Source organism: Carex rostrata, chromosome 4 (genome assembly GCF_964058835.1).
Source record: "Carex rostrata chromosome 4, lpCarRost1.2, whole genome shotgun sequence".
NCBI lineage: Eukaryota > Viridiplantae > Streptophyta > Magnoliopsida > Poales > Cyperaceae > Carex > Carex rostrata.
In genome coordinates, this window is record NC_135921.1 from 13,942,040 (window position 1) to 13,958,358 (window position 16,319).

Genomic DNA, 16,319 nt, shown 5'->3' on the forward strand with positions numbered 1-16,319 from the left:
TCCGCCATCATCGTAATTGACCAATAAATTCTCTGTGAGTTCTGGCATTATATGTTGATGCTTCAATTTTATGAAACTAGCTACATATATATATAGTTCTTAGCTGTTAAAGGATTGATTATGCATCAACACATCTGAAGAGAAGTGAAGGGAACTAAAGAAGAATGGTACGTCTCTTCGGATCGATAGCGATCGTTATTTCGGATTCGTCGGTTTCAAATATTAGATTTTGATATATAGTTTTCCATTTCTATGTGTTTAAGATTTTGTTCTTCTTCTTCGAGATGTATTTAGATCCAACTTCTAACATTGTCATGGTTTAAAAGTTTGTATATTTTTCTTCTTCTTTTTTGTTCATTAATGAGGATGTCCATATAGATCTTTAATGCATATGAAATTGGTTGTTGCTGTAGTGAACTTATCTTAATCTCTTTCTGATGATGATATTTAAACAACATCTGGGTGTTTGTTAAGAGTATTTATGCAACATAGAATGTCAGTCTTAGTGTTGTAAAAAAATGTCCGTTTAGGCCGATTAATCGACCGATTAGTCGTTGGCGGTAATTAAACTGTCACATATTTCTCAATTAATCGACTGATTATTTTTTATTATGACCGATTATTCCTGATTAATTGTTTGTGGTAATCTATCCATCTAATAACCACATACCGTTCTTTACAACACTCGTAAGTTCATCTAAAGCCCTTGATAAATTTGAACTAAATACAAAAAACCACAAATGGTACAATAACAATCCCATTGTATTTGTACCTACCCATGCGCGCAAATACAGGTGTAAAAAATGACAAGTTGAATTTGGAATGAAATCCGCTGCTATTTTTTTTTCCGTAAATAGTATCTCTGTTATTTTTATTTTTTCGAATCCAATTGTTTAATTATTTTAAGAAACAAATCTCAAAGTAACTTTTAAAAAAAAATTCTGTGCACACATTTCAAAACAAAACAATTCAATGATTGAATTTGAAAAAGCAGGATGAGTAAAACACTGTTCCGAGAATAACAGCAGATTTTGATCCGTTGAATTTAGAGGAAAATGGCGCACCCCGGCGTCAGTTAGGATATATCTCCTTGATCAAATGTTACGGAACCAGTGTATCCTTTCCTGTCGTATCTTCATAGTACTACCCTCATACCCTCTAGCTCCGCAAATGAATACAGTTTCTTTGAAGAAGGCGGGAACCGCAAGTGCCGATCACACTATTCAACACAAGATGAACCTTTTTTATGAGGCATTGAGGTTGGAGGACGGGTCGACGGTGCCCAAACCCTAAACCCTACACTTCGTCCCCAACACAATTGTCTATACTGAAATGGAGCTGTAGGTAGGTTTTTAGGGAAAGGAAGGGAAGGGTAGGCCACGGTGATTGATTTGAACACTTCAGTACTGTTAGAAGGAACTAATTTTCATCCCATGTTCTTGTAATGAAGGAGGTAAAATATTTTGTTAATGTTTTCTTTTCTTTCTGATTTCAGGGAACTCCAGTCAACATAATTGTTGGATCTCATGTGTGGCTTGAGGACCCTGGAGTAGCCTGGGTTGATGGTACAGTGGTCAAGATCAACAGTCAAGATGCCGAGATTGAAACCACCAATGGCAAAAAAGTAATTTTTACATGTCATTTTGACAGCAATGCAGCTTATCGTAGCGTTCAAACTACTTAACAGTTTCAATTTTCACGTGTCAGGTTGTCGCGAATATGTCAAAACTGTATCCAAAAGATACAGAGGCACCCGCTGGTGGGGTCGATGACATGACAAAGCTTTCATATTTGCATGAACCGGGAGTACTACAAAACTTGTATACCAGATTTGAGCTGAATGAAATATATGTATGTAGACTGTGCTCTTTATCATGCCGGAATATGTTAATTTATGTATTGTGTGTTTTAATGTGTATCAACAAGTCATACTTTTTCTTTCTTTGACAGACTTACACTGGAAACATCCTAATTGCAGTTAACCCCTTTCAAAAATTACCAAATATATATTCCAAAAAAATGATGGAACAATATAGAGGAGCACAATTTGGTGAGCTTAGCCCGCATGTTTTTGCGGTTGCAGATGTCGCATACAGGTATACATAGCCGCCGTCATGTTTTTTTTTTTTTTCTTTTTTAAAACTTGTTATCGTCTTCCGTTAAGTTCGGAATTGGCTTATTTCATATGTGTAATTTTTAATCAGGGCAATGATCAACGAAGGGAAAAGTAACTCAATTTTGGTGAGTGGTGAGAGTGGTGCCGGCAAAACCGAAACTACAAAGATGCTTATGCAATATCTTGCCTTTCTTGGGGGACGAACAGCAACTGAAGGCCGAACAGTAGAACAACAAGTTCTAGAAGTAAGATAGCTTGCAAAATAGTATATTTTTCTGAATTATTTAAGGTTTGGTTGTAGGAATCAGATGTTACTCTTGGCACGGGACTGTTATGGTTTGAAAACTTCCATTTTTGGGGTTTTCTCTTGCTTGCTTTATGCATAATTGCACAATGAGGGTGCTGGATTAAAAAGCTTAGTTAGGCTTAATTGCAACATTGACAATTAGTTAAAGTTAAATTGGGTTAATTTCTATTGACAATCTGGAGTTTTTACGGCTCTTAACTGAACTTTTGCTTACCTCTATTGACAATCTTTTGCAGTCAAACCCTGTTTTGGAGGCATTTGGTAATGCTAAAACTGTCAGAAACAACAATTCAAGGTGACTATTTTGGATCATGACCTGGATCATGACCTGAGTTTCACATAGTGATAAAAGCATGTGTATGTTTCTAACAATAATTACACATCTTTCTTCAGTCGGTTTGGTAAGTTTGTGGAGATCCAATTCAACAAGCATGGTAGGATATCAGGTGCTGCTATTAGAACCTATCTTCTTGAACGGTCCCGCGTTTGCCAAGTGTCCGACCCAGAACGCAACTACCATTGTTTCTACCTTCTCTGTGCTGCTCCGAAAGAGGCATGTATAGTCTTCTTTCTTTCTTGTTGTTGAAGATATTGCACAGAACCATCTTAGCTTTGTATTATTCGCATTTGCTTTCAAAACAAAAATAGAACCACACTAAGCCTCTTCTTAAGTACTAATGTGGTGGGTAAGGTATGAAAAGCGGTCCTGTTATGTGCCAGATTAAATGACGATTTTCATGAAAGTGTCGCAATTGAATCATGACACCTGATTATACTTTTTGCAAAAAAAATAAAAATAAATAAATAAATATCTTACAAGAAAACATGTCATTTAATTAAACTAGTTAAAAGGAGTGGGGGATTTTCACAATTGAATGATTTATTTCTTATACTCTTTGCCATGTGCTCTTACAGGTGATTGAAAAGTACAAATTAGGCAACCCAAAGTCATTTCATTATCTGAACCAATCACATTGCTATGAGTTGGTTGGTGTGAATGAGGCGAGCGAGTACCTTGCGACAAGAAGAGCCATGGATGTTGTTGGAATGAGCGCAAAAGATCAGGTACTATTCTTGGATCAAGGAATAGCCTAATCTATTGTTTTTTTTTTTCTCTAGAATTAATTTACACTTTGACAAAAATTTGCCCATCTCATTATCTTTTCTCAATAACATTGCTCATGTTCTAATTAGAAAGACGAGAAAAATATCAGGAGGAGTTGAATTGATGATTCAGAACTTAATTGAGTGGAAAAAATCATTTGATGTTTGTCTAAATAATTTGAAATTATGTTAGGGTTTTTCATTTATAGGGTTTAGTTGGTACTTGGTTGTTTTGTCTTTCTATATTGTCCAAGTCAGTGCTTGTGTTTGTAAATATATTCATTATCTTTTTTAACTTTTTACAAAGCTCAGAAACCATCGCGCTTCTTTGCAAATTCTGAAAAAAAATGGGCCGCTTAAAAATTTAGGAAAAAAATAAGCATTATAACTTAATCAAATTCTATAATCGTGCTTTTGTTTTGGTTTTGTTTACAGGACGCCATTTTCAGAGTGGTGGCAGCCATTCTGCATCTGGGTAACATTGATTTTGCAAAGGGTCAAGAAGTTGATTCCTCAATTTTGAGAGATGAGAAGTCTAAGTTCCATCTCAGCATGACTGCTGAGCTTCTAATGTATGCACTGTGATTCTTAAATAACAATTAATATACAAGATTTATGCTTAATTGTTCACCTGAGGGTAAATTGAGACTTAACTGCGTTAAAACAAGGTGTACTTTCTCAATTGAGGTTTAGTTGATGCTTGATAATTACTGATTTGGGAAGCTAGTTCAGTCCGATCATTTTACTATATGTGTTAGGCACTTAGAAGCATTTCTATTCCAGGTGTAATGCAGCTGCACTAGAGGATGCACTTCTTAAGCGTGTAATGGTTACACCTGAAGAAGTTATAAAGAGAAGTCTGGACCCACTGGGAGCAACTGTGAGCAGGGATGGATTAGCAAAGACAATATACTCTCGTTTGTTTGATTGGTAATACTTCAGTAGAAAGTAAACTTAAATTTGTGAAGAACCCTTTTTGTAGTGTTTAGAGCAACAATTCCTGCATTTTTGGACCAATAGAAACTGGGACCTAGCTTGTGGTTAATCTTGAATCCAGTTAGTATTATGCATTTAATATGAACAGATTATGAATAAATTAAGGACAAATTGACTACTCTTTGTATGGTCCATCATCAGTGTTTTAATGAATGCCCTTGGAGTTTTTTTGTTTTAAAACTATAATGCATCGATACTTAATATCCATCAGTTGATCATGAATTAAGTCTCAGTATTTTATAGCAAATTTGTCCTTATCTCAAGATAAGGAGATTATAGATATATATAATTCAAAGTATTAAAGACTAACATATTTCTTTTCTCGGATCTTTCTGCGAATAAAGAGGATTTTTTCTTTAAAAATGCTGGGAATTTAGGGGCTTGTGTGCAATGAGTTGATTATGCTTAGGTTTTGGACTAATTATCTATCTAAATTATAGCTGCTGTCGAAAATGAAAGCCTGGATGCATAACTCGTAATATTTTGTTTTATTTTCAATAGGTTGGTTGATAAAATTAATAGCTCAATTGGCCAAGACCCAACTTCCAAGTCACTGATCGGTGTACTTGATATTTATGGTTTTGAGAGCTTTAAAACAAATAGCTTTGAGCAATTTTGTATCAACTACACCAATGAGAAGCTCCAGCAACATTTTAACCAGGTATAATTGACAAGTATCGTTTGTGTTCTCCATTTAACCCCCTCCCCACCAAACCATGAATAATATTTAATTTTTTGGTATGTTTTGCAGCATGTTTTTAAGATGGAGCAAGAGGAATACACTAAAGAACAGATCGATTGGAGCTACATTGAATTTATTGATAACCAAGATGTTCTTGACCTTATTGAGAAAGTACATCTTACTGGACTTAATGTTACAAACTTGCATTTAAAACTTCGAATGATTTGTAATATTGAATGCACTATTTCGAATTACATATGGCTTTTGTATTTTGCAGAAACCTGGTGGCATAATTACACTCCTAGATGAAGCATGGTGTGTAATTTTTAAGTTCTCCCATTTAATTATAACAATCTATTTCCTTATTGTCATATTTAATCTCATTCTCGTGCTCACTACCAGCATGTTCCCAAAGTCGACACATGAAACCTTCTCCCAGAAGCTGTACCAGACCTTTAAGGTTCACAAGCGCTTCACCAAGCCAAAATTGTCTCGTACCGACTTCACCGTGTGCCATTACGCTGGTGATGTCACATATCAGTCCGATCAGTTTCTAGATAAGAACAAAGATTATGTTGTACCAGAGCACCAGGATCTCTTAGGTGCCTCTAAATGCCCCTTTGTGGCTGGCCTCTTCCCACCACCCGCAGAGGAGTCAACAACAAAGTCATCCAAGTTCTCTTCTATTGGTTCTCGCTTCAAGGTGTGTTATACATTTAGATTTCAGTTTCAGTTGTTAAAGGGTGCTCTTTTTGGAAGCTAAGCCCAATCATTTTTAATCTCAACTGTCAAATCCTTGATTTAAGTTGCTTGAACGCCAGTTGTGCAGACCACATTTGAACTTGCTACTAGTTTGATGTTAGTTGAATTTGGGCTAAAAGAAATATAGCGCTTATTAGATATTGGGCGTGGTTGAGCCATAGTTGCCAATGTTTAATTGTGTATATCTTTATGGGATATTTTTTGCAAAGTTGATAAAATTTTGTGTTTAATGCACAAAAAGAAAGAAAAGAAAATTCCTAATCTTTATGGATAGAAGAATCCAGTCACTGTTCATGTAACTGACATGAAATATGTTTGATGTAGTCTCAACTACAAGCACTCATGGAAACTTTAAATTCAACCGAGCCGCATTATATCAGATGTGTGAAGCCAAACAATGTGCTGAAGCCAATGATTTTTGAAAATGTGAATGTCATGCAACAGCTACGCTGTGGTGTGAGTTATTTTACAACCCTTCTTTTTTTTTTAACTTGATCTTGAAGTTCTGGTCATATCAAAAGAATCAATTTTACAATTCATAAGTATATTTGCTTATTTAGGGTGTGCTTGAAGCTATAAGGATTAGCTGTGCTGGATATCCTACGCGCCGTACATTTTATGACTTTTTGCATAGATTTGGGCTTCTTGCTCCAGAAGTTATGCAAGGAAAGTGAGTATTGGGTAACTTTATTCTTTTCTTTTTCATACATAGCAATTCACAATTAATAGTACCATAGCTTGCATTTAATTTCTACCATCTGTCCTTGGATAGCTACGATGAAAAGGCAGCATGCAAAAAGATTCTTGAAAAGAAAGGTCTGGTGGGCTTTCAGGTAAAATGACCATCTATTTTTGTATATATATAAAAAAAGAACAGAAAAGAAAATAGTGATAATACTTATTGGGTCATTCTTGATATCAACTCGATGCAACAGTGATCATATGGAGATAAATATAATACAGTGGCTCATTGCAGATTGGAAAAACAAAGATTTTTTTGAGAGCTGGTCAGATGGCTGAGTTGGATGCCAGAAGAACCGAGGTATTAAGTGTTGCGGCAAAGACCATTCAACGGAAAATACTAACACATGTTGCTCGCAAGAAGTTTCTTGCAGTTAAAGAGGCATCAATCTATATGCAATCTATCTGCAGAGGTAGACATAGTTGATGAATTCAACAATGAAAAAACTACTCTTTTTATTAATAATAATAAAATTCTAAGTAGGTGAAGCCTACTTCCCTTGAAAAAACAATGAAGAGCTAAAAACAAAAGGATCATTGGATTAGTACATGTACCCCTTATTAGCTTCAAGTGAAGTAAATATCAGGATGCTGCATTTAATTATCTGATCTCTGAATATTGTAATGTGGTCTATTGAGAACATGTATTTCTATGTGGTTTATTAAGTAAAGCTAATACGAGCTTAAGATCATCAAGGTGGTTTCATTAGCTATTAACCTATTACTCATTGTAGCCTAGCTACTCTGATTTATTGTGGGTTCTGGCTTGTGTTTACTTGAGTTCTATCTGTGAAATTGGATTTCTAGTAGCACCTGGTACCAGTATGATTGAATAAATTCTCCTCTTCTTGACTTTAGGGAGACTTGCTTGTAAACTATTCGAGGGCATGAGGAGGGAAGCCGCTGCGATAAAAGTTCAGAAAAGCACACGTCGGCACCAATCCCAGAAATCATATTCCGTGTTGAAAGCTTCAGTTCTTGTTATACAGACAGGCCTTAGAGCAATGGCTGCTAGAAATGATTTCAGATTCAAGAGAAGGACCAAAGCTGCCACCATTATTCAGGCACTTGACTTTCTTCTTCATTTCAGTACATTTATTCAGTGGTTTAATTTCTCGTGGACATATCTAAAATTTATTTTTTAAACAGGCTCGGTGGCGCTGTTACAGAGAATATTCTTATTATAAAAAGCTGAAGAAGGCATCATTACATACTCAGTGTAGATGGAGAGGAAAACTTGGCAGAAAAGAACTCAGAAAACTTAAAATGGTGAAAAAAATGTTTATATTTTATATTATGATAATATGATATGCCACTGTTCAAAATCAACTGAACTGAAAAGAAAGGGTGATCAAACATTTTTGATCTTATCTATTCTCAGGCAGCAAGAGAAACAGGAGCACTAAAGGAAGCGAAGGATATGCTTGAAAAGAAAGTTGAAGAACTACAAATTCGACTACAACTTGATAAGATAGCAAAGGTACTCTTTTGTGCTATTTAATGACCCTTGTTTAGATTCAGTGCTCTTGAATAACTTGAATTGTGTTCTAATCAGACTGATTTGGAAGAAGCAAAGAAGGTAGTTGAAGAGACAAACAGGAAGCTTCAGTGCTCTTTACAGGAAGTACAAAAGAAGTTGGAAGAGACACAGAAGGCCAATGTTAAACTAATCAAAGAACAGGAGGCGGCCAATAAGGCCCTGGAAGAAGCACCACCTGTTGTCAAGGAAACCACTGTTCTTGTTCAAGATACTGAGAAGATCAATGACTTGACTCAGGAGGTTGAACAACTGAAGGTAACTAACAAAAATGTTTTGTTGCTAGTTTTTCAAACTGCTTGCAATGAAAATAGCACCCAGTAGTTTACTATATTTATTTCTTTTTTTTTCCATATTATTATATCCGACTTTTTACTGGTTTTCACATTGTATATAATAAAATTTACTATTTTTATTTTATTTTCTTATTTGGATACTGGACCCACCTTTTTATAACTCATTTGCGAAAAGCAGTGATAAATTAGATTTGGGTAATGTAGAAGTTGCTGCTTTCCACAATCTTCCATTAGCTCTATTGAATTCCACTTTTCTCATAAACCCATGCTGAAATCAAATCAAGCAAAGCAATTTCTGACATTGATTATTGATTTTCAATTTTATATCAAGTGGTGCGAAGTGACCTAGTTTAGCTAAAATATGAGAGAGTGTTGGGGAAATTTTGTCATCATTTTTCTTAGAAATGTTAAGACCACAATGAGTTTGGTGTTATCTGAAATTATGGAAAAACATTTTCTGTGATAGGCAAATAGAAGTAATAATAAGTAAGAACCTTCATGCAAATCGCAAAAGTAATTATGGTTCTACATTATGTACATTATGTTTACAGGCGTCAATGCAATCAGAAAAAGAGAAGGCCGAAGATTATGAGAAAAGGTTTTCGGAAGCACATCGAATAAGTGAAGATAAACAAAAGAAGCTGGATGAAGCCGATGGGAAGCTACGGATGCTCCAGGAAACTGTGCAGAGGTTCCTATTCTGCCTCATAATCATAACTTATATCATGTCTCCCCAGTAGATGCTTTGTTTATTCAATAGCATATTATTAGGCTTTCTATGAGTAATAGTAGATCTTTCAGAATGGAAGCAAGTTAGATTGTACATACATCAATGACATTAATAAAAATATCATTTTATTTCATCTTGTGTTTTTCTTTGCCTTGCTTGGTGTTTAGTTGTGTATTAATTATGAATAATTGAGGCATAAGTGGGCCATAAGCATTATGTATTGCCCAAAAGAGAACACAAAATAATACCCGGCTGTATGGTACACTTGATTTATATATTACATTATGACAAACAATTAACCAATAACATTTTTTTCATTTTCTTTTCTTTAATAGGCTAGAAGAGAAGATATCAAATGTTGAGTCAGAAAATAAAGTTCTACGCCAACAAGCTGTTTCAATGGCTCCAACTAAATTCTTATCAGGCCGATCAAAGTCAATTATGCATGTAAGTGATATTAACCAAAAACTCTCCTTTAATAAATAATTAATGTTGAACATGTTCTTCTGCAGAACTTAATTACTTGTTCTTGCCATTATGTAAAACAGAGAGGCTCCGATGATGGTACTATACTAGGCAACAGTTCTATCCTAGCTCCGGTAAATAAAATTTCCTTTATTGAATTATAATGTTCTTCCCTACAATGCGCAAGTACTTAAATCTATTTTAAATATTTAGGATACTAACGGCGCACCAGCAGTTTCACGGCAGCTTACTAGGGATCGTAGTGAACTAGATGACAGACCCCAGAGGTCTCTCAATGAGAAGCAACAGGTCTAACACATTCAAGGAACGTAATTAGACTAATAAGTTAGTCCTCACTTCTAGATTAACTAAACACTTAGTGTGAATTAAACAGGAGAATCATGACATGTTGATCAGATGTATCGCACAGCACTGTGGCTTTTCGGGGAATAGGCCTGTCGCAGCTTGCATAATATTCAAGTGCCTTCTTAATTGGAGATCATTTGAAGTTGAGCGCACAAGTGTTTTTGATCGTATTATTCAGACTATTGGGCATGCCATTGAGGTTGGTGATTCTAAAAATCGTGCAAGTTTAAATAATAAATGCATTTTTTTGTGCTTTACGCCTAAATTTTTGTTGTTTTCGAATTACACTCAACCTTTGCTGCCACAAAAGCCAGGGTTAAGTTAAATGACCCGTGACGTAATTTGATCTCCAACTTTTATTTTAAACTAGAAAAATATATTTTGTAGATTCAGGAGCAATCTGTAAATTTGATTGAATGCACCCCCGTCACATTAATTTAATGGTGGGATGTTATTGATTCATGTCTTAAAAAGCTTGTGTTGGTTGCAAAGTTTTAGTTTCTCAAGTAAAACCTCAGAACAATTATCTTAGAAGAGGATGAGTGAAGCATGGTGGTTTACTCTTTAAAAACAATCATAACTTTGAATATTTTAAATCATTCCAATACAAGTTTTTTTTTGTTTTGTCACCTTGGATTGTAGACTCAAGACAACAATGATGTATTGGCATATTGGCTTTCTAATTCCTCAACTCTTCTATTGTTGCTCCAACGTACACTAAAACCAAGTGGGGCTCCTGGGGCCCCACAGCGCAGGCGGTCATCTGCTTTTTTTTTTGGGAGGGTGACTCAAGTATGCAGCTCTTTCCTTCTCACCATTTTTATATTCACCTGCATATAACTTTTCTCAAGTAGCATAATTCATCGTTTTCGTATTGGGACTCAAAATCTATTTCCACAAAAGGCTAGCATGCGTATGCCATGCTGCTAAATTAACAAAAAGTAGGATTTTCTGGATATTCTGCAGAAGGTTCAACTTTTGTAACCCCTGAATAATGCTCAATTAGTTCCGTGAGATTATTATTTTAAGGATAAATTCATTGAATTCTATATTCTGTTACCCTGATCAGTGGGGTCAGTTCATTAATTGTTACCATAGAACTCACAATTATACAATTACATGAGGTTTTTTCAATTATGTGGAATTGAAATACATTTGCATGTGTGGCTCCGCAACTACTACTAGTAAAGTTTCACTTTTTGTATCACAGAGCTTCAGGGGAATACCTCAAGGAGTGGATCTCAGTTCTGTGACCGGTAGCTCAGGGGGCGGGTCGGGTTCAGTAAGGCAAGTAGAGGCCAAGTATCCTGCTCTGTTGTTTAAACAACAACTTACAGCATATGTCGAAAAAATATATGGCATGATAAGGGACAACTTAAAGAAAGAGATAACTCCTTTACTTGCTTCCTGCATTCAGGTATATTCCGTTGAACGTCTATATGGATACTTCATAGGATGTAAGTTGCGCTTTTATCAAGTTGGACATACATGACTGCCACTCCATGGATGGTGTTGAGATATATGTTGATTGGTTTATCAGAATAAAACTTGGCTTAACCAAATTAAGTTCTTACTGTATAAGTATTGAAAATTCTTTGTTGCCTTGTGTAAAATGCTCTACAGAAAAGAATAACGTAAGATATCCATGTGTGGATATGAAAGATGACAACCTCTATCCCTCTTTCCCTGTGTACTTAAAAGGTGCCCCTTTCTTGTTAGTTGATTATCTCTATCTATAGGTAAATCAGGAAAAAAATGAGGAAGGAGGGGTATTTTTGTAATTACCATGTTCTAAAATCCCTGTGAAATACATCCTTTCATGTGGTATCAATCCTATCTGATGACTTTCAGAGGCGTATATGAAAGAAGTTACATTAGAGCTTGTATGCATTTGTGTTAAATGTTATAGCTTTTACACGGTTACTTATTTTATTTCACTTTTTTAGGCTCCCAGAAAATCAAGAGCAAGTTTAATGAAAGGTGGTCGTTCACCGACCAAAAACATAGGCGGTCAACAAGATTTGATTGGTCATTGGCAAGATATAGCTAGAAGCCTCGCTAACTTTTTGAACACACTCAAGGCTAACAATGTTAGTAATTACATGTTTAATTCTGGTTCACTACTCCCTTTTGAGGATCATTAACTTGAATTGAATTTTTTATTATAAACAGGTGCCTCCCTTTTTGGTTAGAAAGGTGTTTCTTCAGATATTCACATTCATTAATGTTCAGTTGTTTAACAGGTGAAATATTTTTTTTAATTTTCTTTGCTTGATTGAAATTTATCGTCTCTTTTTTTTTTGTAATCTGTTTTCTTTTGTTGCAGTCTTCTACTAAGAAGGGAATGTTGTTCGTTCAGTAATGGAGAGTACGTCAAGGCAGGACTTACTGAGCTAGAGCAGTGGTGTGTTGGAGCTACTGATGAAGTAATACAATTGATTTTTTTAATAGATTTACACTAATTATCAAATAATAATTTTTTATATATAGTTTTTAACAGACAAATTGACATGTTAATTAATAATATTTGGTGTACTTCTTTCAGTATGCCGGGAGAGCTTATGACGAGTTAAAGCATATCAGACAAGCCATTGGTTTCTTGGTAAGTTGTTTAATACATCTATCAAAATCAAATGTAAAATTACTTTATATGGCCCTAAAAAATTTATGTAATTTGCTGATGTCACTTGTTTGTTTTCAATTCAGTAGGCAACTACCCTTTATTCATGTAATATTCTCTTATTCCAGTAATATATCAAAAATAAAATATTTGTGTCATTTTCTTCCCTTTCAGGTTATTCATCAAAAATCAAAGAAAACATATGATGAAATTACTCATGACCTTTGCCCGGTAAAGTGTCAGCTGCCCTTTTGTTGAAAAGAAAACTCATATTTTGAATCAGTTAACAATATTTTCTTTTTCATTGACAGACCCTCTGTATACAGCAACTATATCGGATTAGTACTATGTACTGGGATGATAAGTATGGAACGCAAAGTGTAGCACCAGATGTAAGTGCAATGGATCGATGTTATTAAAATATCTATATTGGTTTCTTTTGTAGAAAAAAAATTAGCAAGTTATTCTAAGTTTTGCAATGTAGGTAATATCATATATGAGGGTAATAATGAGTGAAGAATCAAATAGCACTGCGGGCAATTCATTTTTGCTTGACGATGACTCAAGGTTAATCTCTATATTCTTTTGTCAACTAATTATTTTTCTTTATTTGCTTCTACTAAACTTGTATATATTATTTGGTCTATTTGGTGATTGCATGGTTACATATGCTTTCTTTAACAAGCCAAAAATCACAATCCTGACATGTATGTCATTGCAGCGTTCCATTTTCGGTTGATGACATATCAAAATCCGTGGAGCAGATAGACATCTCCAATCTTGAGCCACCACCTCTCATCCGAGAGAATTCTAGTTTCGTATTTTTGTTGCCATCTAATCAGGATAAAAGTTAATTACTAGAAGCTGAACCCGAAAGGGCGTGAACAGCTCTGGTATGTTTTCCCCTCTAGTGTGTTGTAGAAATTAAGATTAAATTAAATGGGTTCTAGTCTTAGTGAAGCTAAAAAATGGGGGTTCATTTTTTCGATAGTGTATCGAGTTAAGTTAATGAGCATAGACAGGTAATGGTAATGGTAATGGTAATGGTAATGTACTGTTGTGCAAGAATCTTAGATATAAGATGCAATTATTTATCCTTCTTTCTTACTAGCATAATACATTTGGAGATTACATTGCTTGAGAGTTTGTTCCTTTATTTATCCATGGGGGAAGTAATTTTTCATGTTCCGAATCTATTAATTTAACAAAATAAAAAAAGGAACAAAAATATTTACCCATACTCTATTCCATACTGAGAAGCTAACGAAAAGAAAATTCACCCATACCTGTCATATTGAATACAATACTTGTTGGATAAATGGTAAAATGGTGCTATTTGTACTTCCAATACAAACTACTAGAGAAAGGAAGAAAAAATAAACTAAAAAAAAAAATGAAAAAATTAATAAATTTAGAGTTGTACCATATTTATATTCGACAAGCTCAGAAATGATACAAATACAGCTCAGAAATGAATGAAAGGATGCCATTGACGCCGTACTAAGAAAAAAAAATATTGTGGTCTTTGAGAAAAAGGAAAAGAAAAATTAATGCGCCGTCCACAAGCTGGATGGAATCAAAAGAAATTATTAAATGGTTGTGTTGTGTAGGATTGAGCAATGACGCCATTCCGAAACCTTAACTAAACATTTCCACTGAATTATTAATTAAACATTTTGGGGAAGACTTTGTGACTCATTATCTCATCCTGAGCTGCGCATGATACGATGATAGCAATAGCATAAATAAATAAAATTAGAAAAAGCTTCTATTGTACTAACACTAATGGGTCTCTACTCTCTACCCAGATGGAGATCTAAAATTAAGAATGCTGTTATTTGTACTTGTCAGAGAAAGCGTCATCATTTACATTCCAGCAGCTTAAATAATTTTTTAAATAACTGTTAATCACTTTTAAAAATTAAGATTTTTTAAAGTTTCTAACTCTCACATCTTTAAAATTAATTTTAAAGTTTCTATTAAACCACGTTAATAATAAATTAAAAAAGAGAAATAATTTGAGCCAATTATTGGTCAGCGTGGAGTTTATAAATAATTTCCTAATAATAAACTTTGTTGCATAGTTTCTAAATAAGAAACTCTTCGACATCTCTAAAACTGAATTAGAAACTACCACATCAAATTAGAAACTCTCGTAATACCATAAATGTAGATGCTCTTAGAAACTGAAATTGTACCTATTTAAACTGGAAATTGATCCATTTTGTCAATAACCATACAATCATATGCGCTTGCGCTGCCACAAATAATCTTCATTGACTACGCCGACTTGCAAAATAATACATGGAGATTTTAGTACTGGACCACTAGTATATATACTTTAAGAGTAAGACAACGGTGCTATGGGTTACATAGAGGACTACGGTGTTACGGCTCAATATTTGAGTTTTTAAAATTTTAATAGTCGATCAGAACTATTCATCTTGTTCTCCATATTAATATGTATTTGGAGACCAAATTTTATATTTTTTGAAAATTATTTACTATTTTTTTAGATAAGTAGAAAATCACTTGATCTAAAAAATTCTGCACCATTCAGATATTTGATTTTCTACCTATCTAAAAAAATAGTAAAAAAAAAATTTCAAAAAAATGTAAAATTTAGTCTACAAACACATATTAATATGGAGAATAAGATGAATGGCTCGGATCGACCGTTAGAATTTTGAAAACTCGAATATTGAGCAGTAGCACCGTAGCTCTCTATGCCAGCACCGTAGCCTTACTCATACTTTAAAATTAGTGTTTATTTATATTCTATTTTATTTGCTAGGTTCACTTATATTTTATTAACAGTAAGAACAAATCGATAATCCTTAAAATATTAAACCTCTCAATTGTTTAGCTATGTCACATCATCTCTATTTATTTGTCTGATTTTATTTTAATCGGATGACTATTATATTTTATTTCCCTCTTCTCGTTTAAAAAAATGTATCTAATATGTCTAAGGATGATGTGATTCTTAAAAAATGGAACACTTTTATATTCTTTTTTGCATAAATATTGAGCTTCTAATCAAGTTCTTAATTTATAATTATCCAATAAATTGACAACTTATATCGTGTAATCCAAAATATACCAAATAAAAAATGAGGGATCTAAGTTGCAACAATTTTTGAGTTACAACAAGTTACAACAACTATTTTCTACATTTTCAAAGTCCAAATCGTCGATCCAAATCGTTAGATGTGATATCTACAATAAAATGTGTTGTGCTTGGAGACCAAATAATAATATATTGTAGAGATCACATCTAATGGTTTGGATCGACGATTTGGACTTTGAAAATGTAGAAAATAATTGTTGTAACTTGTTGTAACTCAAAAATTGTTGCAACTTAGATCCCTTAACATTCTAGGTCGGTGTTCAGCTGTAAGGCTTTAGCCTCTTTAGACATGCTGCTGTATTAGATAGGCTTAGAGCACTTTTCTTGAGTTTTCTTAGAGCAAATTTTTAAGCTAATAAAAACTCAAATTTAAGGCACAGTGCCTCCTTAGAGTCCCTCCTTGACACCTTTTTACACTTCAAGTTTTCTTGCTCTAAACCAAAATTAGTTGAACAACTACGAAGTGA

General features: G+C 34.2%; 1 protein-coding gene across 4 annotated transcripts; it reads left to right on the top strand.

Annotated features, from left to right (window-relative positions):
- The first annotated feature begins 98 nt into the window (after nt 1-98).
- On the top strand, nt 99-13,822 carry LOC144553521 (myosin-11-like). Of its 4 annotated transcripts, none has more exons than XM_078301714.1 (37): nt 99-167; nt 1,496-1,624; nt 1,708-1,851; nt 1,951-2,096; nt 2,205-2,361; nt 2,660-2,718; nt 2,817-2,976; nt 3,339-3,488; nt 3,963-4,099; nt 4,311-4,457; nt 5,025-5,184; nt 5,275-5,376; nt 5,483-5,520; nt 5,608-5,908; nt 6,292-6,423; nt 6,528-6,637; nt 6,740-6,800; nt 6,944-7,121; nt 7,567-7,772; nt 7,858-7,977; nt 8,090-8,188; nt 8,264-8,503; nt 9,093-9,232; nt 9,607-9,718; nt 9,820-9,870; nt 9,950-10,045; nt 10,131-10,301; nt 10,745-10,894; nt 11,313-11,519; nt 12,049-12,192; nt 12,275-12,345; nt 12,429-12,528; nt 12,648-12,704; nt 12,897-12,953; nt 13,034-13,114; nt 13,207-13,289; nt 13,444-13,822. In XM_078301714.1, the coding sequence occupies exons 1-37, from the start codon at nt 165-167 to the stop codon at nt 13,574-13,576; spliced, it is 4,632 nt and encodes a 1,543-aa protein (XP_078157840.1). In that variant the 5' UTR covers nt 99-164; the 3' UTR covers nt 13,577-13,822. The 4 variants fall into 4 exon arrangements, with proteins under 4 accessions (XP_078157840.1, XP_078157841.1, XP_078157844.1 ...); XM_078301715.1 differs by lacking the exon at nt 99-167 and adding an exon at nt 1,195-1,344; XM_078301718.1 differs by lacking the exon at nt 99-167 and adding an exon at nt 1,201-1,344 and having other exon boundaries at nt 2,817-2,980.
- The last annotated feature ends 2,497 nt before the right edge of the window (nt 13,823-16,319 follow it).